This window comes from Candoia aspera, chromosome 4 (assembly GCF_035149785.1).
Source record: "Candoia aspera isolate rCanAsp1 chromosome 4, rCanAsp1.hap2, whole genome shotgun sequence".
NCBI lineage: Eukaryota > Metazoa > Chordata > Lepidosauria > Squamata > Boidae > Candoia > Candoia aspera.
In genome coordinates, this window is record NC_086156.1 from 18,733,114 (window position 1) to 18,756,225 (window position 23,112).

The window sequence follows — 23,112 nt, forward strand, 5'->3', positions numbered from 1 at the left end:
ACTTGATTTCTCCCTTTATCTACATGATCTTGGGTGTATTGTTTGAAGGACAGCAGTGGTTGAGCATGTTGCATGACGTAGGTTGGAATGCTTTCTCAGCAACCAATGTAATTCTTAGACCATGAGAACAGCTGAGCATGTTCACTGGTGTCTCATTGACCATGGTTACCCATGTACTTCTTACCATGAGGTGGATAAAGTACCTGCTGGTTTGTAAGTGGTTGAGGAGAAGGCAGAAAGCTTTAACTTCTATACACCATTCAAACAGTACTAATTTTTTAAACTTAGGAAGGCAAACCAAGGTTTTGAGATTCATTTTGCTTGACTACTAACTATATTTTCCCAAACTCTGTTGTAACTGATTATGTTTGTTTATTATTAAATGTTGTTTCTGCTTGATGACTGCCACCTTATTATTCAGCTAAATACTACTATGGCAAACTGCCACCATACTGTTTCACTAAGTATGTTGTTTATCACAAATGTTATCCCTTTGTCTCTAGTTTGTGTTTTAGTTCATAGAAGACTTTTTTCAGCATTTTATTGAAACAGTCCCTCTATCCTGATGTTGAAACAGGAGAAGTGGGAGGAGTCTATCACACGGTGATGTCACTAGTGGACTCTGTGATGTCACTGATGGACAGCTGGAACTGTAGGAAGAAGGAGGACTGTTGCCCACATTGTAGCTGCCTTGTCTGCAGAAACCCCCGTTTCTTGTAAATGCACAAAAGACTAGTTGATCTGTACTGTAAATTTATCCTTTCAAGAGTATTTGAACAGATCAGTGCTACTTTTTAAAAGTATTTCTGCTGTTTCTTGTTATTTCTGAAGCAGACCCTGAGGAGAAATAGCATGGTATGGTCCACCGGTTTTTCTAGTCATTAGCCATGTGTCAAAAGGGGCATGGCATGGGGCTCAGCTCATTAAGTCTGAGGTGGGGGCACCTCCCGGCAAGTTGGAGAATGTCTTTCAGTCACTGTGCTAGCCCCTCCGTACCCCCTTTCTAACTGTATAACCTCCGTTGTTGTTTTATTTTGCCAAACAGTAAAATTATGGTGTCCATTTTTCATTTCATAATAACGCTTCTTTTTTTGAGATTGAGTACAAAACTGATAGCTGTGGAAAAAAAAATCTAGATAGTGATAAAAATTTCTTAAACTTACAGCTCAGAGGAGCACTTAAACATTAACTGGGGCTTTTAAATACACGAAGCCCAATATAGTTTGACAGCATACAAACACGAACTGCAAAAAAGAATTTTAAAAATTGTTTCAGAAGGTAGCCTAAGGCACTGAAAACAATGTTTTAAATGTGCATTTCATTCGCGGGAATGTACAGAGTACAGTCCTGAAAAGGTCCCCCAGCTGCGGTTTTGCAGGGCCGTGCGCTTAGAGCATTAAATGGATATTAGTATTTCTGTTTTATTTAGAAGAAAGGGCTCCTTTGCCATTTCTGTCATTGAGCTGATTCTGCCTCCAACTCACGGCATCCTTTCATGGCGGTGGCTTTCTGTGGTGCAGCTTGCATCTTTGTGAGCTCTTACTATCCACTGTTCTAATGATTTGATTTTTTTTTTTTGTTATCTGTTTGCTCTCACCTTTTGTTCCGTGCTTGTCTCCTTTCATACTTCGGCATTGTCTAGAGCAAAAGCAAAACTTTGTGCCATGTTGACTGAAGTGCTGTGTTGATTTTTTCCCCCCAATAGATTCAGCTACTAGTGACTCTGCAAAATCTAAGGTAAGTCACTCAACTGTATTCTTACAGGCTCAAGCCAGTCCATCACAATCTTGAGAGAGGGTTCTCTGGCTTAGATCAGCTCTCTGATGTGCTGTTGATACAAATGTGTTGTCATAATGGCTTCTGACAATAAAGTGCTTCTCTTGCCTGTATAAGCAGCCCTTTGGAGCTTTGAATTGGGCTCTGGTTTTTGTACCTGAATTTAAATTGCTGTATTGGGTCATTGTTTCAGAGATATTTCCTTACCAGATTCTTCAACGCCTTCAACAATGGCAGAGCTTCTAATGTACTGGAAAAGTTCTTAAAAATTCAGGGAGATATTCAGAGATGCGTCTGCCTTGAAAATAGCCCATGTCATTTATACTGAACTGTATAGCACAGTCAGACATCAGGAGTTGACTACAGGAAATATTTTATGACATTTTGTATTATGTCATAATAATTTGTGTGTCATAAAATGTTCTATAAATTTTTGCAAATTTCAATTCCATGGGAGTCATAGGTCCTGGATTTTGGATGCATTCTGTAAGTTAGCCCATTTGAGATACCTTGGCTCAAAAACTGTTGGTCTATCACAGTTAAAGGCTGCAAAGTATCAATAGACATGAGAGTTTTAGAAGTATAATAGATTAACATAAGAAAATATTAAGGCTGATCTTGTTTCATTGTATGACTAGAGGATGCAACTGTTGATTTTAAAGGTAGATTGTGGCAAAGAGGCTAAGTTCAAACCCCCTGTTGTCCTGAAATGTTCTGAATGGAAGATTATGTGAATTTACACTGAAAGGTATATGGTTGGTGGCATATAATGTAAAAGGTATAGGCAGATGTTTGTATTCCTGGTATCTTAGTTTATGAGTGTTTTAAAAATCATGTCTGCAGAAAGCCTGTATTGAAAATATAGAATATGTTGCAAAATATTTTTAAAGCAGTCTTAGTACAGCATGAGTTTTGTAATAAAGGGACGCGGTGGCGCTGCGGGTTAAACCGCTGAGCTGCTGAGCTTGCCGATCGGAGGGTCGGCGGTTCAAATCCGCATGGCGGGGTGAGCTCCCATTGCTAGTCCCAGCTCCTGCCAACCTAGCAGTTCGAAAACATGCCAATGTGAGTAGATTAATAGGTACTGCTTCAGCGGGCAGGTAACGGCGTTCTGTGTAGTCATGCTGGCCACATGACCACGGAAATGTCTATGGACAAACGCCGGCTCTTCAGCTTTGAAACGGAGATGAGCACCGCCCCCTAGAGTCAGACACAACTGGACTTAATGTCAAGGGAAACCTTTACCTTTACCTAGATCAGAATTAATGTGAATTGATTAGAGACATTCAACAATTGCAATCCTGATTAGAATAATGTCATTCAGTCGAAATTGCAATCCTGATTAATGTCAATTGGTATTTGATGAATAATCTACTGCATTTTAAGAATATATGGGCAAGGTTATCTTTAATTTAGCACTGTTTCAAAAAAAAAAAAAGGGGTCCTACATTCATTTCACTTTAGCCCACTGTGTTTTTACAAATCATAAATGACCGTATTAAAAAAAAACTGTCACTGCAACTGTCCAAAGGGCTTGTGCAGGCAAAGTGAAGAGAACAGGTTTTGACAGCAGTCCAGCTCTGCCTATGCAAGGCGGATCAGATTTTTAAAAACCTCACCTTTATATTGCTTGTGACTTCCTGCAGGTCCTAAGCCACAGTTTGAGAAACCAGGGCCTGTGTAATCGATACGCTAGAGCAAATTTGCGCGAGACAACCCAATGGTGACAGTCAATAGCTACAGTATATAACTTGGTTTCATATCCATAGAATTTTGTATTGGAAGATTCATATTGAAAATACTGTGAACCATAACTATGATTTTTAAAAAGAAAAACCATGATGCTTACAGTGGGTTTCTTTTTAACTCCTCCTTTTCATACAGGGTTCTTGGGGATCTGGAAAGGATCAATATAGCAGAGAGCTGCTCAAGTCCTCTATATTTGCAGCAGCCAGTCGCAAGAGGAAAAAAGCGAAAGAGAAACTGCAGCCCAGCAGCTCTGAAGATGAGCTGGATAGTGTGTTTTTCAAGAAGGAGCCTGCAGAGTGCTGTTACAGTGACTCAGCAAAAGAGGACCCCTCCAAAGAGGAGATGGAGATGGAGATGGCAGGGAGAAAACAGAGAACTGTAGTTCCAAAAGAAAAGGAGGAAAGTGTTAACAGGCCTTCTGCCGCAACCAAGGATGAAATCACATTGCCGAGGAAAGAGAATGTGTCCTCAGAAGAACTCTCAGCATCTTGTTTCCAGAAATACACAAGATCCCCAAATCTCAGCTGTCGGCTAAGTGCGCAAAAGGATTGCCATAAACTTCCCATCTTCCAGATTGCTTCTCAGATGGAAGAAACTGTTTCAGACTCAGGCACTATCCTTAGCAGTTCTTCACAGGCTTCTCTGCAGAAAGTCTCCTGTAAAAGATTAGGAAACCCTGAAAATAAATACAGTGAGTTTTTAGCAGCTGATGTCAGCTCCATCACTTCTGATTACTCCACAACGTCCTCTACTACATATTTAACTGGTCTAGATTCCACAATGCTGTGTTCTGAAGTGCAGTCAGTGACAGAGAGTAAAGGGGAAGAGGCTGATGATGAAAGAAGTGAATTGATCAGTGAAGGTCGCCTTGTGGAAACAGACAGCGAGAACGATTTCCCTGTTTTTGCAGCAAGTTCTACTGTGGACAGGCTGTTCCGAGGGAAGACTCAAGACATGGCAAAGAACAGCAGGAGAAACTCTGAAGAAAGTGAAGTAAGTTGTACAGAGGGTAGTTCAACACCAAAGTTGGACAGCCGCAGACTTTTCACTTCCCACAAACTTATTGAATGTGATACTCTATCTCGGAAAAAGTCGGCTAGGCACAAGACAGATAGTGAAGGCTCAGGGGATGCAAAATGTGAGAAGGAAATCCCAGCAGTAACTAAAAGAGTGGATATAAAGAAAGGAAAGACAGCCAGCAGCTTAACCACATCAAGAAGTGAACCTGTCAAACAGGAGCCTACATGGAGACTCAAGATTACAGACAGATTAAAGTTACGTCTCAAGTCCTCTGCAGATGATATGTTTGGAATTGGCAATCAGAAGTCAAACCCTGCAGACACCTCCAAAAGAAGAAACATCAGGCGAAGGCACACATTAGGAGGACAGAGAGATTTTGCTGAAATAAGTGTTCTGAATGCGTGGAAAGCTCAAGAGAAAAACCCAAGCACGGAGAAGGATGTTTCAGCAGTGAACCGGTTGAAACCAAAATGTCCATCTCAGGACCTCTCCATTTCAGACTGGCTCGCACGAGAGCGTTTGCGGAGTAGCACAACGGACCTTAACATGAGTGAAACTGTAGAGACTAAAAGGGAGAATGTAAGCCCATTAGATGATTCCTCAAAGACAGAGTTCTCATTGTCTGCAGAGATGTGGTCAGAAGAAGGTGGTTCTTCTGGTAGTAATTTGACTCGGGTTCCTAAAACCCCTGGGTCAGGGCCACTCCCAACACTAGACCACATAAATGGAGAAAGCTATCAAAATATGAACAAAGGCAGCTTCAGCCCAGCTGTTGATGCCCACCCTCATAAGTTGTCTGGGACCCAGGTGGTTAGGTCTCGATTCTACCAGTATCTTTGAGACAGTTAAATGGCCACCACCGTAGTTCAATAGCAGCTTCTCTCTTGACTTTTCCTCAATTGCTCTGTATGTTTTTTTTCCACCTGCACAGTGTTACTTTGCAGCGAAGGAGGTTTCTTTCATCAGCATGCACTATGCATTAATGCAGCTACAATATTGTTTGGGATGGTAGAGGGTTTTTTAATATATATATATATATATATATATATATATATATATATATATATATATATATACATACATACATACATACATATATATCTATATCTCTATATATATAATTTTATTTTAAATAAAAGTATATTTGATCACTGCATATACATGTTGAACAGAGCATCTAATGCAACATGCTGTGTAATATGTATATGGATTTAATGACTGACAATTGGCATTAGTTGGAAGAAAAAAATTTCTTTTGGGTTTAGTCACTAACAAGTGCCTCATCAAAAAAAAATGGTTCATTTGGTTTGTTAAGGTGCCATAATAATTGTTACATTTAGAGGATGTTAAACATAAAGAACAAATTGATGCATTTTACTGTTAAGACATTTCATTACATTTTACAAATTTTAACACAGGTGGGTACAGAGCTTCCATTCCTTAGGCATTCCAGTTGGATTTCTGAGTTTTATATTCTGGTTTTAATACAGTTTTTGAGTTTTATGTGACTTGAATTTTTAATCTTTCTGTAAAATAAGTAACTTAAATGTAAATACTTCATGTGTGTATCTTTTCCTCAGATACCAGCTTTGATATAAATGTTGTAACATAGATATGTAGATAGTAGATCCTGGATACCTGGATAGAACTGGTTTCTTTTACCGAGAATATAATTCTGCATGAAGATTTAATGAATCCAAATCTGTACATGCGTCTGTGCATACCCACTTAAAACACTGGAAATAAATTTGTTTTGATTGTTCTTGCATGGACTGACTTGCATTTAACAGAAACAATAAACATGTCAAGTTGTATCTCCCAGTTCACTGAGTACACAAAATATAAAAACAAAAAAGATAATTGAAAGAGCCTGCTGTGTAGGGATCTGCTACCAAAAAGGCAGGTGAATTCTTTGAATAGGACTTACTTGCAAATTTTATTAATCAATGGGAAAGAATAATTTCATAGGGATTACTTATTTGATAACAGCCGTTTATGCTTGCAAGCAGGCTATAAGCAGATAATGTCCTTGTCATACCAAAATCTTGTGTAAGCTTGATGGGAGTTTTTTTTGTTTCATTGCTAAGACAAGCTCCTTCATTTTACATTACAAAGTAAGATAAGTAAAATACTTCAGGAATTTTGGATTAATTTACCATTGCTGGGAATTACCTCAGGGGAGGTGTGCCAGGTCTCCCTTGGCCCTATGGTGTTTGGGTTAATGTATAGTTTTGTAAATATGAGCATGTTGCAAGCTGTGAGGTGATCCTTTTTGAGTCACAAATTGGACAGGTACAGATGTGAATGAAATGTTCATTTAAGATAAAGGTTTGAACTACAAGATAAAACATATTTCCACAGAGAAAAGTTTGTATTGCAAGCAAATAGTTACAGATAATAATAAAGCAAAGATCAAAATAACTTAAATCTGGTCTGGATAGAAAAGAATTGATATTTTAAATTCAGTATTCAGTATACAGTATTGTTTCTAATTACCAAATGAACAGCTGGAAATGAATCACATGAATTCTAGAGAAACATCTTCCTCATTCAGATTCCTCCATTTTGAAACCCTTATCAAATCTTTGATCCAATAGTAGTCCCTTATCCTGGTCTTTAAAGCCTTCCAGTCCCTCCTTTTCAGTTCTCTTATATGTCCTTGATCATGACTTTTTACTGGCTCCACCAATCTTCTGTCCAGAGGCTGGCTGCTTTCTCAAAAGCTATCTTTTCTCTCTAGTTTCCAAGCGCTTGTTTGAAGCTGTCTCTTTTAGAATTGTGGCATCCTTGGTGCTCTCTGAGCCTTGTTGTGTTCTTGCAGACATTTCATTGCCAGACTAGGCAGCATCTTCAGTGCAAAGAGGGGGTGGGCCTTGCCCTCAGTTTATATGCCGTGGCTTGCCCTGCTTGTGTAGGTGGGGGTGTTGTTCTCTCCTTGGGAGTTCTTTGATTGGGCTGTTTGCTGCTTGGTTGATTGCCTGAGTTAATAGTTCCTTGATTAGGGTATATTGTGCTGTTTGATTGTTCATCTGGTGTTAATCCTAGTGTTGATTTTTGCATATCTGGGTGTTGGTTGCTGGCAAGGGAGTGTTCTGGTCTTTTGGCTTTTCTGTTGTCTCTTTTGAATGGCATGTAAATGTTGTTTCCCTCTACGTGTCTGTTGATGGCTGCTTTGAGTGCCAGGCTTCCAGGAATTCTCTGGTGTTTTTGGATTTGGCTTGGTTTAGGATGCTCAGTTTCCCAGTTGAAACTAGGGTTGAGTCTGTCCATGTGTTGTGAGATTAAGGAGTTCTCATCGTGTCTTCTGACTGCTAGTTGGTGTTCATGGATGCGCTCTGCTAGTCTTCTGCCTGTCTGTCCTACACAGTGGCTGTTACAATCTTTGCACTGTATGTTGTAAATAACTCCTGTTTTTTCTTCTTGGGTTACTGGGTCTTTTGGGTTGCTTAATATGTTTTGAAGAGTTTTAGTTGGTTTATGTGCTACAGTGATGCCATGTGGTTGTAACAGTCTGTTGGTGGTTTCTGAGTTGTTTCTGATGTATGGCAGTGTTATCCTTTTCATAGTTTCCATCGGTTGGGTTGTAGTGGGTTGGGTGGTGAGGCACTTTTTGATGAAGTTGAGCGGGTATCCATCCATATCCAAATGGAAACCAGAGGTATCCAAACATTACTTCAGGAGCCACTTTCTATATGATTTGCAATTGGTTTTTATGGCTTTCCTAATAGCCAGTAGTTTAAGAGAAATAAAAAAAATAAGGTTCTTGTTTTTGGGTGGTGATGGGAGACCATTTTTTGTATGACAACCCGTATTCTCAGAAGTGTGAGGATCCTTGTAGATCTGAGTAGACAACATGGTTCCTGAAGATGCCACTATGTTTCCTGACATCTCCTTTGTTGCCAACCAACCTCCTAGCTCCATCTTGCTTTTAAGCGTCTAGTAAGTCAAGCAGGAAGAGGGACGCGGTGGCGCTGCGGGTTAAACCGCTGAGCTGCCGATCGGAAGGTCGGCGGTTCGAAACCGCGCAGCGGGGTGAGCTCCCGTTGCTCGTCCCAGCTCCTGCTCACCTAGCAGTTCGAAAACATGCAAATGTGAGTAGATCAATAGGTACCGCTTCGGTGGGAAGGTAATGGCGTTCCGTGTCATCATGCTGGCCACATGACCCGGAAGTGTCTATGACAACGCCGGCTCTAAGGCTTAGAAACGGAGATGAGCACCGCCCCCTAGAGTCGGACACGACTGGACTTTACGTCGAGGGAAACCTTTACCTTAAGTCAAGCAGGAAGTGGGATGCTGCAAAAAAAATTCTCTACCATACTTGCAGCAATGTCCTTGGCTCCAAGTAGATCTGTGGAGAACATTCAGAGAGTACTTTGCCTTAGGTAAAAGGGTGTTCTTTGGCTACACCCACCATGGTTCACCAGATGGGAGCATTTAGTCAACCCCAGCTGATTTTGGAAAAAAAAAAGCTAAGCAGTGATGGGAGAACAGAAAATTTTACAGAGTTGTAGGTTACACCAGAAAGTCAAAAAGGTATCTCAGAGGTGGGAATGGTGGGTTAATTTTGTATAGTGGGCCAAGAAAACTACTCAGATATATCCCTGTACTCATCATGTCTTTCAATCCTGGACCCTGTACCAAATAATTGGCATGGTGGGCAGGAAAAAAAAAATTAGCAAGTTGTCTATGACAACTATTTGTGAGTTGACCTGCCTATGCTCTCAAAATGCCACACGTGCCTGGCCCTAAGAGGTGGTCTGTAGGCTCTCTGTCTTGAGCTATTACCAGTTGGAAGCCTGAAATCCATTCATCTTTGTATTAACTTTATATTTTTTGCTCTCAATGCTAACTTTTAAAATTAAAAACTAAAAACAGGTTTGATTTTGTTCAACGAAAGTTCAGCTTTTGGCTTTTTCAGGCCTTTTGGAACCAGGAGGAAATACTATTATCAATTTAGGTTCTCTCTCCTACTTAGGAAATTTGTGTGTTGTGGTTAACTGTGTGCACAGAAAATACAGTAAAAAATTTAAACAGCTTTAAACATCTAGGTTAAGGTAAAAAATAAAACATCAATTGTAAGCCAACAAGAATTATAAAAAGTGACACTGATCAGTGGAAGCTGCACAGAAAAGTTCAGTTATGAACATTTCCAAAATGAGATCAAGATTGGCCTTGAGGCAAACCTGATTTCAGCTGGGAGACTGTTTAAAGGAACAGGCCTTGCTCCAACAAACAGCACCTCTCCATCTGCTCCCCATCTTCATAAAAATGGGATACTGCTAACAGTCAGGGATGATCAGGTCATTTGTGGTTGGAGGGTGTGGTTCTGCAGGTATCCAGATGCCAAGCACTGGATTGTGGCTAGAAATCTGTTCCAAGCCAATGCAGGTGTAATGTGCTTTTAGTGAAGTGTGCTGGGTGGCAAACAGGACATGGTGTTCTGCATTGACTATACCTTCCAGCTGCTCTTCAGAGAGCCCCATGTAAAGCACAGTGCAGTAATCCAGCTGGACAGTGATGAGGATAAGTTACTGTGGCAAGGTCTTCCCACTCTAGGTAAGGCTGTATCAGCCGGAACCAGGCAAAAGCCCTCCTGGTCGTGGTCTGGTCTTACTCAACTAGTAGCAACTGCTAGCTGCTCCTGTACATCCTAGTGACCCATACACCTGAAATGCTTCCTTGCTGTATGTACAGATTGCCAAATGCCACTTGCAAAGCAGGCAAGTCTCTTGTGGATCATACCAAATCTAGGCCTATCTATAAGTTGATGTTACAGGCAGCTGTTGGCTACCAAAAAGATGCCCATTCTTGAGAGAACATGTTTCCTACAAAGAGCAAGAAGTAATGGGTAGGGTGGCAACTGGGAGTGGCATCATCACGGGTCCTTACAGCCACATTTTTAATACCTCAGACAAAAAGCATCAGTGGAGCTTATGAGCAACTGCTCAGGCACAGCATAACTTTAATAAATGTATATATGATGATCCTTTTATATAGAATGCTATCAGCTCTCTCCTGAGCACATCGCTAAACCTTGAGGATACTTCTTAATTGTGTACTAACGTGATTTATGATGTTGAAAAGTCAAGAACACTACAGTTGCACCAACACATCCTGGTTCTTTTAGAGGCCAAAGAGGAGGACAGGTAGTCCTCACTTAATGACCCCAATTGGGACAGGAATTTCTGTTGCTAAGCGGTGCAGTCATTGGGCAAAACATGTGACCACACCACTTAACAATGGCAGTTTCAATAGTCCTGCTTGCAGTCACTAGACCAGGACTACACCATTAGGCGAGGACCTCATGCTTCTCCTGCCCTGCTGTGCTCACCCCCCATCCCCCGCCAAACTCTGCTCTTTTGGCCACCCTGCACTCTGTTGGTCCCTGCTGCCCTGTACTCTGCCATATGAGGCCTCAGAAAGCAGGAGGAAGAAGACAGCAAAGATCAGCTAGGGGAGTGGAGAGCACGGCAGCCAAAGGGCAGAGATGGTGGGAAGATGCGTGGGGAAAGTTGGAGCACCCATGAGGATGCAACTACCAAGCACCTGAATTTTGATCACATGACTGCAGGGGTGCTGCAATGGCCATAACTTTGAGGACCAGGCATAATTACCATTTGTTCAGTGCCATCGTAACTGGTCACTGAAGGGATGGTTAAATGAGGACTACCTGTATAATCAATGCCATCTCTATACTGTGTCCTGGCTTGAAACCTGCCTTTGAAAGGTCCAAATAATCTACTACTACCAATGCTTTCTGAAGCTGCAAGCTAATCACCATCTTAACATCCCTCCCTAAGAGGAGAAGGTTGGAAAGTAGCTGAAAATTATTCAGCACAGGTGGGTCCAGTGATGGCTTTGGGGGGAGGGGCCATACCACTGCACAACCACCCCCTCTCCCAAGGGTGTATTAACCATTGCATGACCCAAATATATGTCATCTACCAGGCAGTGTTAACTAGCCAGGGGAGCAAGGAGCTAAAGGACAAATGGCTGGGTTAACAGTCCTAAGGATCCTGTCCATTTCTTCAGGGATTACATGGTCAAACTCTCAGGTAACAGAACAATTTGCATCAACTCATCCAGATGGAATCCAACTTTGAGCAGCTCCAAGCAACTTTATATGACAGAATATAAATAGAACATTCCTCACAATGGCCTTAAAAATATTTCTGTGATGCTTCCCTCCCCAACAGATAGCAGCTCATATCTCAGACAAGGCCACTGGCTGGTTACTGATATATCACCACAGTGTAATGCCTAACATGGGCTCTTTCATGCAACTTCTCAGATTCACTCTCTTCTTTCTCCAGTGGCACTCTGGTGGTCTCTTCTGTCGTTCCGTCTTCCATAGCTCCTCAGAAAACCAGGAAGCTGGGGACCTCAACATAAGGGGAGAAGCTGCATAGGAGCAATCCAATCCAAGGCCCTTGACTCCTACCCATTCTAGGTAGCAAATGAGGCAAAAATCACAGAGAGTACAGCACGAGGGGGGGAAAAAACCAACCAAATTTCAGCTTAGAGCAGTGTCGTAAATCTATCTCGCAGAGTTATTTATGGCTTTGTGTCATGTGAACCTAGAAAATGGATTAAACCATAGTTTAGTTAATCATGGGTAAGCCTATTTTGCAAAGAAGCCATTCGCTGATCTGTAATTCATATAAAGTCACCTCTATAGGAAAAATGTCACATATGGTGATCCTAAAATGAAAATGAGATACTTGTAATACTCCAGTTGTCTGGTAAAGATTCTGGAAAGCTTTTTGAAAGCCAAGGACCTGGGTTTTTTTCATCCCCGCAGTGCAATTGTCCCTAAGGAACATCCCTGTTGACATCTCCAGCATGCCCACCTCTCATTGTAAAGTTTCCATTTTAATTGTTAGTGCAGCCCACCACGGGTAATGCTCTGGAAGCTTTCAGTGTATTCCATCAATCCTTGGGAGAAGATTTTGGCATATTGATTGCAACGTACCAGATATGAAATGAAGGAAACTCCCATCATAGTAGAGAAGCAATCAAGCTCCTGTGGGCATGACAACCAAGTGGGTTTTTGCACCACCTCAGAAGTAGCTCCACACCTTTATGCCAAGGGGTCACCTGTATTCAACAGCTAAGCTGATTAATTTCAGCCTCAGTGTCCTATACCCAGAATAAATAACAAGAGCTCTTTCCATTTGCAACACTAAAACTCTACACATTTTTTTAGAGAGAGCAGGTCACTGAACAAATGCTGTTCTTTACACTCCGCTAATGAACAGATGGAAGGACTGAGTTACAGTGTTCACAGAGCTGCGAGGTTGGCAGCAGTGAAGGTGACCATAGTTCACCTTTAAACTGCTTTAGAGTGTTTCAGGAATGAAAAATGTAGCAGTGTGGAAGTGTCTCTAGAGAATGCTGGCTGGGGGAATTGAAGTCCAAACATCTTAAAGTTGCTGAGGTTGAGAAGCATTGCTCTAGACAAATCCCCAATAGCCATATTTGAAAAAGGACCCCTACTTTAGTTAACAATTAGTTAATTAGTTATTATACCATTATCAGCTGATGACATATATACTATATGGTTAAAAAGCATTTTGCCAAAATGGGTTTGCAATATAGTAGCCAAAGTTTATGCTCAGGACAACTGAGAAAAAAGCAAAGGCTCAGAGACTGGAGTTTACCTAATTGCACTTACACATTTTATTGCTGATGTGCGATTTAACCTGTTAACTTTCTGGTTTAGTTACTATCCTGCATCAAACACTTCTAAACGGCATTTGATAGAAATGTTCTTTGTAAATATCTATCATCTCTCTCTCTCTCTGTCAAATCATCTCTATCATCTATCTATTTACGTATTTATTTATTTATCAAATTTCTATCATCGCCCATCTCTCCCGAAAAGGGGACTCTGAGCGGTATATGATCTATCATCTATATTATCCATCTCTATCATCTATCTATATCATCTGTCTCTATCATATCTCACTCTCTATCATCCATCCATCATCTATCTATCCCATCCATCCATCCATCCATCTCTATCTCTTCTGAACATGTATGTTTTGTAACAAAGCCCAGCTAAGTCCCATAACTTCGTTGCGTGGATTAGTATCTTACTTTTATAAGAAATATCTGTAAGAGAAACTGTGTCCCTGAGCCATCAAAGTTAATGTCCCATGACTGCAAATTGGAGGTAAGCACATGCATGCCTATTCCAACTGAAATCAAAGGGATTTCAATCTCTTTCCTGCCACATCCAGGGGCGGGGCAAGTGGGGCACGTGCCCCGGGCACCGCACTGGGGGGGGCACCAAAATGAGCGCCGGGGGTGCCAAAATGAGTGCGGGGGTGTGTGTGCCAAAATGGGCGCAGAATCCATGTTTACCCCAGGTGACACAGACCCTAGTTGTGGGCCTGGCCACATCATGTCCACTGGTACTTGTGTGGACACTAAAGAAACAAGATTAGGAAGCAACTGATTAGAGACAAAGTGATACCAAAATGTAAGCATGCAGCCCTTTATTTTTGCAAAGGGTTTTTCTTTTACTTCTGTATATTATACCAAGGAGTTGTATAAACAAGATATTTACAAAAGCGCACTCTAGTTTTACAGATACTGATTTCTAAAACCCTCCTCAATCTTTTTCCCACATTAAACATTTTCCAACTTTTGACCATGCATAAAATGACCTTTGGTGTTGAAAACTATTCGATGTGCCCAGCCACATACAGTGTTTAGATTTATGTATTTATATTTATAATATTTATATTATAATATGTACAAAGGTTTTTCCATTATACAGAGCAGTACAGAAGTATACACTTTAAAAATCCACATTGTAATATTACATAGTTTATCCAGGTCTCATTAATACGGAAAAAGAAGAAAGAGCAGCTTAGCTAAAAGGAATTAGCGAATAAAGTAAAAGCAACTGCCCATCCCGCTGGCATGGCAAATTATTAAATATAATCTGAATGGCAGTGCAATAAAATTGCCTCATCAGTGTCTGTCTTAGCTTTGTGTTTGTGCATTCTACTATCAAATGTACATTATAATTGTATCAAATGTTTTGACAAAAGAAATTTGAAAGTAACCATGATGGTTTTCTCTGTTGACAAAAATAGAAATCTATAACAAATTTGAATTAACTCCAAAATAAAAGAAAAATATTTTAGTTTCAATTTTACAATCTTCGCATTATTGCATGATGCTTTAATTCTTGTACTTAAAAATAGCTTTATACAAAACCACAGGCTTCTTAAATAGTTTTTCATGCTTGATACATTTTTGTGCACACACTTCCAGGCCACTCACACCCGTCTCAACTTTGTAACGGTTTCTAGTTAAAGGACAATCTGTGCCCCATGTATAATCCCCTCGGCTGTTTCACCAGCAATGACTGCTTAAAAACTACTTTTACAACTAATTATTACCCTAGTATTTAGCACAAGTTTAGTATTCAGCCTGAAATGACACAGCAAGATGGGTAACAATCCTCAGCTGTGAGACTGGTTGCAACGTCATCAGCATCTTAGGAAGATTGGTGAACTTGCACAGGCCCAGGTATCACTTTTAAGATGGTTCTTTGCTGATGGCGGAAGATGGACTGGCTTTGCTGACACTTCCATTCTGGGACTTGTAGCTGGTAAAGCTGGGTGTGTGGATTGATCGAATGCTCTTCATACCTTGGTTCGGTGATGTGGTAGAGGTGGAAGAGGGAGAGAAGGAGGAGGCTGAGGAAAAGGGAGATGGAGGAAGAGGGGTTGGGCGGCCATTTTGAGTCTGTATGGAGAATGAAAGGTGATGGTGGCCTTTACCTGTGTGAGTAGGATTCTGGAACTTTAAGGAACCGTTAGCAACAGAAGGGATTAAGGAGGAAGAATGGGTAGGGCGACCTGTTGGAGGACTGAGAGAGTTAGGAGGAACAGAGGCTTTAGTGGGTAGGTTTGGAAAGTTAGTGCTATCACCACTAGACACAGAACTACTTTTTCCAGAAGTGGAAGAAAAGGCTGGAATTTTTGAGGCGGACAGAGTAGGGGAAATAGCTTTATAGTCCCCACCAGCTTTCTTAGCACTTCCATTAGCCTGTAAATAAAGATGGTGGGAGACAGTTTAAGTCAGCATACATCACAAACCACATGGGGGTGTGTAGGAGATTAGGCTTGAGAAGAATAAGAATAGTTCAAAGCCCACCCTAAGTCTTGCATCTATGGGCTGGACCTTTCCCCATGTTTTCTGACCCTTTAAGCTGCAGAGCAGAATATGCATAGAGCAAGAGGAAGTTCAAAGAAAAGGACATGTGGAAAAGTGACCCCAAAGGTTGGGGCTGATCAGCTGACAGGGCATGCGTCAGAATTGTTAAGGTGAAGATGGAAACATTTGGGTGGGTGGTTAAGAGGTGCTGACTGAAATCTGTTAAATAGGGAGTTAGTATGAACACTTTAATCAGAAATGCTTCAAACTGCATCAATTCCTATTGCTGACTCTCAAAAAGTATTACAGCTGAGTACTGGAACAAAACTTCCAAGCAGGAGATGTTTTGCCACAGACATGCACAAGCTGATAACAGGATAATGCAACTATTAGATACTTTCATGCCCCACCCCACACCCTCAAGCCCTGGATTCCAATTCAGGATTTTCACTGGGAAGACAGTTCATGATTTGGTAGCGTCCAAAACTGGCAATTGGACTTACACATTTATGCAAAGCATACAACTCAGTACTGAGTCCATCCCAAGGTTTGGTTTAGGGTAAAACTACCTGTCTGTACTGGCGTTGATCCTGTAGCTTGTGCTGTTTGATGGTCTTGTCCACACTTCCTTGCCTACTTTTTGTGGCTGCAGGGATTGGCATCCTGCTTGTCTGTGAAGCGCTGGTTGAACTCTGTGAGAAAGGCAGGGTGTAAGGGCAGGAAAGAGACAAGGGAAACAGGTTAGCTGGGCTCATCATGGATGACAAGGATCACAGCCCATGGGGAAAAGCTGCTTTGGGTGAGAGGCTAAAGCTCAACATGCATGGAAAGCACCAGAAGAAACCACATCAAAGTCACACAACTGGTGTTAATTTCAGGAATCAAAAATGGAATAAAGATTCAGCTGCTAATCAACCTAAATTTAACTGCTACACCCATGACAGAATATTGACCAAGCATCCTTCACCCATCACCAAAACCAAAACCAAAAAAAAAAAAAAAAAAGCATTTTTTAAAAACACCACCACACAGGATTAGCTGTTAGGTACCTAACTGAACGCACCAAACAAGCCACCGGAAAGTAAGCAAACCAATCAGAAGGCACCTCTTGCTTATTGTTGATTATTACTGCAGATTTTTAGAAAGCAGTTGGAGCTGTGATTTCTCATACTAAAGTACCTTTCGTGAAGATGATGGTATTGAAGGAAGGGATTCAACTTCAGCATTGCTCTCTTCCAGCACTATGGATTCTTTGGGTGAGAAAAAGCCTAGGCCAGGAGGCCCCTCTGATTGGCCAGTGGTTTCAAAAACTGGCTTTGGACTCATCTCACTAATGGTGCTCTCTAGCTGTTTGATAGTTTGTTCCAGGCTGTCTAGAGTCCTGTACGTATTTTTCCTGATTTCTTCAGTTCTAGATGCCTGGACAACTGTGTTTGGTTCTGATTTCTCAGAAGTGTCAACCGATTGAGAACTAGGTATTTCAAATCTTTTTGCTTCTTTATGTTGTTTTAGAGTGCCGTCTTCCTCCTCTTCTTCATACACAACTACTTGTAAAGTTTTCTTGCCAGTTTTTGTTCCTGTGCGGATTGCCTGAGTGAGAGCAGCTAGCTGTTTTTTTGGAAACTTAAACTTAAATTTTTTCTTAGCATCAGGAACATCCAACTTTGGTTCTGATCCATAAATGTAACTAGATTTCTGATGCACCCTTTTGTCCATCTCCTGCCTTTCAGATTGTAGAACTTGGGTTGCTGAATGTTGCTTGGATTTCTCCACAACCCGCATCCTATTTGCCTCAGTAGCTTCTTCATAGTGAGCATCATCAGCTGTGTCAAGTTCTTCATTTTCTTCCTCTATTTTTTCTTCAGTCATCATTTTTTCCAACTCTTCATCACATTCCTCAAATATTGTTGAAAGTCTTTTGTAAGCTGATCTGATATCCATTGGCTCATCAAAAATGATGATGACTGGTTTTTTGTCCAAGCAAACCACTGGCTCTTCACTTTTAAGAGTCTCATGCATGCCTTGCTGAGATGCTGCCTCCTTCTTGGAATCAATGTTCACAGTCTGTACATCGTCTCCCTTCTTGTTCACTATATCGTGAACCTCTCCACCTGACAGAAAATGGACAGCTGTTCTAGTAATCATGAAAGCAACGTTCTCCGATTGTGGACTCTCCTCATCTGGAGTGCTAGCTGGTGACTCTACTTCATCAACGTCATTTAAGGTGACATTCTTAGATACTTTATGCCTTAGTAAAATTTGATTATAGGCACTCACTGGCCTTTCCTGTTCTTGTGTTGATGGAGAAACTAAAGACATTTCTTGAGTGTATGAATCTGTCTGTCCAACAAGAGGTCCCTCTGCATCTTCCAGGCACTCATTTGGGGATGTGCTATGACCAGTCTCTCTCACCACAACATAATTTAGTGTTTGTCTTCCAATTTCTACTGCTGGGTCTTGTGTTTCTTCAGGCCGTTGCTTTCCTTCATTTTCTAATATACTAGAGAGGTTTGTGTTTGGCTTATGAGAATTTTTGTTGGCATAATCCTTATTTTCCAAAAGCGACTCTGGCCTAAGGGCAGAGTTTTCAATGATGCTGAAAGCATCTGAGATCATGGCCTCTGTTCTCCCTTCAGTCTTGTCCTTGGGATGGTCACTATCTTTTGTGGCCTCCCCATCCACCTAGAGGGGAAGAGTTGCATTACTTAGGTTTTTGTTTTTGTTTTAAGTTCAGGACTATTATCTGACATTTAGTCCCCTCTTATTGAGATTTGATCTGATGATGTCCCAATCAGCTGGCACATCATCAGATAATGTAAGTATGCCCCTCTTTACATCAACATATAGCCATTTCCATGGTCTTCAGTTGGTTTCAGTATCTCTTCACAGCATAATTCCAAATTCTGATAGAACGACATATGACATGGTACAGTACAAAACTCAATGAGGATGCTAGATGGAGACGGTCCTTTAAAGGCTCTCCATGTTGTGATATTCTGGTCACCACGTGTAAAATATTTATTTCATTTTGAACTGGAGTAAAATGGCCCTTTCACATAAACTTCACCCCCAAGTAAGTCATGAGAGACTCAATGATTTCATTCCAAATGATCTAACATGTTAACTGCTCTCCAAATTTGCTAGCTTAGAAAAACCACTTTCCCTGGTTATAGCCACTATGTCAGGATGTGTTGTCCTACTTATGTGAACTTTTTTTTTTTTTTCCAAGCTTCAATTCTTAAATGTTGGTTTCTCAACTTCTGCGCTGATACATAAATTGCCTTTTAAGAGAATAAACAAGTCCTGGACTTATTTGACAGAAAAGGGCTTACAAAAAGTGGCAGAGCAAATTTTATCCCAACCTTCCTGACAAGTTAACATACAATTAAATTCAAGATAAGGTTGAAGGGGCAGCAATCAAGGAGAAGCAGATCCTCCCATAGAGATGAAACCCAACGATGCCAGGTGAAAATGGATTGCTGTGTTTGTCCAACACAGCCTTCCCATCTGGATAGCAAAGTTTGCTGTAAGACGCAGAGCACACCTCTTTCTTGCCCTCTAATCCTTGCATGCTTAAACTGCAGCTCCTATTTGCAACACCACAGAAGATCTACAGTACTTAGGAATACTGCAGAGAACAAGTGACTCCTATTTTCCCAATCGTTCAAAGGACTGCATTGCTTTGGAAGAACACCATACTGAATTCAGGGAGTGCAAGGTGCAAGTGGGATGTTGCTCCTGATTTTGGTACCTTCTCTAATCTTTCGGCTGCCCTATGTGCTTATAAGAGGCTATGAAATTTTGAGATCAATTCAGAAGAGAAACTCAGCAAACAAAAGACCTTTAGGAAATACAGTGGTATAAAAATATAGTAAACCAATAAAGAAAGGGATGCCAAAATAAACTACAGTGTGGTCTGTCATATTAGAAACTAAATTCAGCGACTGTTCTGACTGAATAAGAAAAGAGGTTCCTTTACATATGGATCACAGTCATTTGATACCAAGCTATGATATTGAAATGTTAAATATACAGCCATAATTAAATTTATAAAATGTAAATTATTGCCTTGTCACTTTAAAGCTCTTGTAGGTATGAATAAAGTCAGTTGTTTTTCAGTGCAGAGGAATTGATCTTACAAAAAAACAGAGACTGAAAGAGAACAGTCAGCATATAAAAGGGAGTTTAAGCTTGCTATTACCATGCAAAAACAGCGTGTTAGTGCCCAGCTCATGCAGACTAAACCATAGTAAACAAAGCTGTAGGTGAACACTGCCCGAACATACTGCGGGGGGCGGGGGGGAGGTGAGTTTTGTGTATCTGCAGCAGCTGCACTTCAGGGGCCAGCAATTATTACATCTTTACCATTAGCCATTTATGTTAAGCTAGCAGAATTATCCTTGTTGGACGCTTGGTGTTCCCTGAGCTTACTTTTCTTCCTACAGACATTTCATTATCAAGGTAGGTAACATCATCAGGAGATAGGGGAGTGCAGTTTACTGGCTGTTTCTATGGGGTAGCTTGTTTATAAGCTTGGCTTTAACTAATGATGCTGTCTACCCAGTCATGTAATGTCTGCCTGAAGAGAAGCAAGATCAGAGACAACCAAGAACCCAACAATTCAACCCCAAGATACATGATTCTTCTCTATGAGAATCATCCCTGCTGGCCAGGACACGTGTGATGCCTTCTTAGATGTTTACTGCATCTGTTATAGATACTCGGGGCCCCTTTGTATGACATCTCTCCTCTCCCTCCTCCTCCCCCAGCATCTGCACATCTCCTTCTATTTTGTGTATGCTAAGTGAAGATCTTGTGTTAGACCCCCATTTCTTAGCATCTGTTATTTTGTACATAATAGTTTAGTTAGTTTTGCTAACTAAAGGGATGGAAGAAGGTGCTTTATCATTATTGGTTTCCAATAGTGCACTTTTACCTTGTTTGAGGAACCCCATGAACTTGCCTGCATTGGTGATCTTTGCTATGAGGCATGGGTGGGAGTGAGAATATGGCTCTACCAATGGGAAAAAGGAGCTGAACTTAACTCTTGAGTTGGATTTTCCATTGGATGCAGTCTTTTTTTTTTTAGATTTTTTTTATCCTGCCTTCATTATTTTTATAAATAACTAAAGGCAGGGAACATACCTAATACTTCTTCCTCCTTCTATTTTCCCCACAACCACCACCCTGTGAGGTGGGTTGGGCTGAGAAAGGGGGACTGGCCCAAGGTCAGCCAGCTGGCTTTCATGCCTGAGGTGGGATTAAAATGGTCTCCCGGTTTCTGGCCTTGTGCCTTAACCACTAGAATAAACTTCTCATTGCTTCAGACTGTCTCACAATTATTAAGCACCTATTCTTATAATGTCAGTGACTATTTCCCATTCAGTTGAGCCTTAAATGATTTCCATGTCAACTTTAAGACACATCTATCCATTTTTATAGTTACATTTGTGCACTTTGCCTTCTGTTCCAGTTTCTGGTTGAAGTTCAAGTTGTGTTTTTAGCTGCTTTATTCTTTTAAATATGCAGAATTTTTAAAGGGCCTTTACAGAATTTTGTCATTATTGTGAAGTTAAAAATTGCTAGTGATGTTTAGTAAACGGCTTTTAATTATTCCTTGCTTTGACACTATTTCTGAATATGTGAGCTACAGATTTTCAAATAAATAACTATAAAGGCAAGACCTGGAAGAGCTATTAGTTTTGCATAACCCACCTAATAAATGTGTCAGTTTCAGATTTTTTCATTATGAAGAAGAGACAAGTAAACAAATAAAACCATAATTTTTGCCATGCAATTTTACACAGAATTAATGAGAAACTCTCTATCATGATGAGGCTGGCTACCAGGATTGTATGCAAACATTTGCAAACCTGGAATGCTCTCTAAACTAAAACATGAGATCAAAACAGACAACTTTCATTTAATTAATTCATTTCAAATTAATGTTCTCCCATTCTCATTCATAAATGACACTGAAAGGACATTAAGGAATCTAGACTGTGATTACCCTGTTTAGCAAGTTCCCTTTCCTGTTCTCAAGAAGAGCCAGGCCCATTAGACCCTTAAAAAAAAGCAGCTATGCCCATTGACTGTGTGAGGTGCAGAGGTGATTATGGCCTTTGCTTGAAGATATCCTCGCTATGGTCACTCTCCATTTATTAATTCTCTTTGGGCCAAGATAAATCATAAATGGAAACAGCCATCAAGACACACAAAGTGTTAACTTGATACATGTTAGTTTGGAAGGATGGGAAGAAGGTAAGGCCAAGAGGATGCAGTAGAGTTCAAATGTCCCTGTTACCTTCTTCTCCTTAGGATGCGTTAAGGCCACAGACCTTGCATCTTTTATGTGTGTGTCATTTCTGGACTGTTCAGCATGACTGTTTGAGTTTATATCCATGTAAGAACACTTCTGGAATGCCTAGAGGATTAAAATAGGGTAGGTTATTAATGAACATTCCCCATCCCTGAGCCAACTCTGCCTGAAGATTATTAGCAGTGGAATCACAAAGACTCTTTCCTGAATCAAAGTCGGAATTGGTATAGTTTGTGTGTGAGCCTTAAGAATTGGCCTCATCAACCAGGTCAAGATAAACGTAAGGTGATAATCTGTGGATAAATTTTATTGCATTATTTTTACTCTCCATACATTAGCACAAAATGCGAAGCACCATAGTGCCCTTCCTTTGCAAGACCCAATAGTCTTCTTTTGCAAAACCCAGATTTATTATGACTGTCCCAGACAGTGGAAGAAAAGACTTCAGACTGAAAGCAGAAATTGCTACTGCTGCCAATACAAAGCTGGAGGGCAAATGGTCTGCTTCATTTCAAGGCAGCTTCTTATTTCTAATATTACATAGATCTATCAGCTTCGATATTATCTCATTAAGTTCAAATTGAGAAAGGCAGGTCTGTTTTCTTTACTTGTAGCCCCACCTTTTGATAGGTGTTTCCCTTGAAATCTACCCAGTCATATGTGTTCCATATACGTCTATTAAGTAAACACTGAAAAATTTCTTTTCCCTATGGAATATAAGAAAAAGGTGGAATTCACCCAGTACAGGAAGTCCTTGTTTAGCTATCATGATTGGGACTGGCAACTCAGTTGTTAAGTGAAGCAGTCACTCATTGTAAGATTGTGCTTATGATCTTACTTCAGCTTTCCTTTGCTTTACAGACCTGCAAAGGTCGTAAATGTGAGGATTGGTCGTAAAGTTACTTTTTCATCACCATCGTAACTGCAAATGGTTGCTGTATGAGGCAGTTGCTAAAAGAGGACCACCTGTAAATTACTTTGGTATTTAAAAAATTCAAAAACTAAAGCTACAGTCATTTTTTTTCCTCCCCCAAAACTAGTCAAGGTACTACATTAAAAAAAATTAACTTTCT

General features: G+C 40.6%; 2 protein-coding genes across 14 annotated transcripts in view; one reads left to right on the top strand and one right to left on the bottom strand.

Annotated features, from left to right (window-relative positions):
- The window catches only part of ARHGAP21 (Rho GTPase activating protein 21), a 101,681-nt gene extending 95,374 nt beyond the window's left edge, over positions 1 to 6,307 (top strand). For both annotated transcript variants that reach the window (XM_063303511.1, XM_063303512.1), the window contains 2 exons: positions 1,706 to 1,737; positions 3,661 to 6,307. In XM_063303511.1, coding sequence (XP_063159581.1) covers positions 1,706 to 1,737; positions 3,661 to 5,385 — 1,757 coding nt within the window. In that variant the 3' untranslated portion in view covers positions 5,386 to 6,307. The remainder of the gene's footprint in view (positions 1 to 1,705; positions 1,738 to 3,660) is intronic.
- A 7,713-nt stretch (positions 6,308 to 14,020) lies between these two features.
- Positions 14,021 to 23,112, bottom strand: part of KIAA1217 (KIAA1217 ortholog) — a 219,748-nt gene continuing 210,656 nt past the window's right edge. For 7 of the 12 annotated variants that reach the window (XM_063303514.1, XM_063303513.1, XM_063303516.1 and 4 more), the window contains 4 exons: positions 22,025 to 22,144; positions 16,900 to 18,402; positions 16,290 to 16,412; positions 14,021 to 15,612 (listed from right to left, as the gene is read on the bottom strand). In XM_063303514.1, the coding sequence (XP_063159584.1) occupies positions 15,100 to 15,612; positions 16,290 to 16,412; positions 16,900 to 18,402; positions 22,025 to 22,144 (2,259 nt within the window). In that variant the 3' untranslated portion in view covers positions 14,021 to 15,099. The remainder of the gene's footprint in view (positions 15,613 to 16,289; positions 16,413 to 16,899; positions 18,403 to 22,024; positions 22,145 to 23,112) is intronic. The other 5 variants (XM_063303523.1, XM_063303525.1, XM_063303519.1 and 2 more) reach the window with 4 other exon arrangements.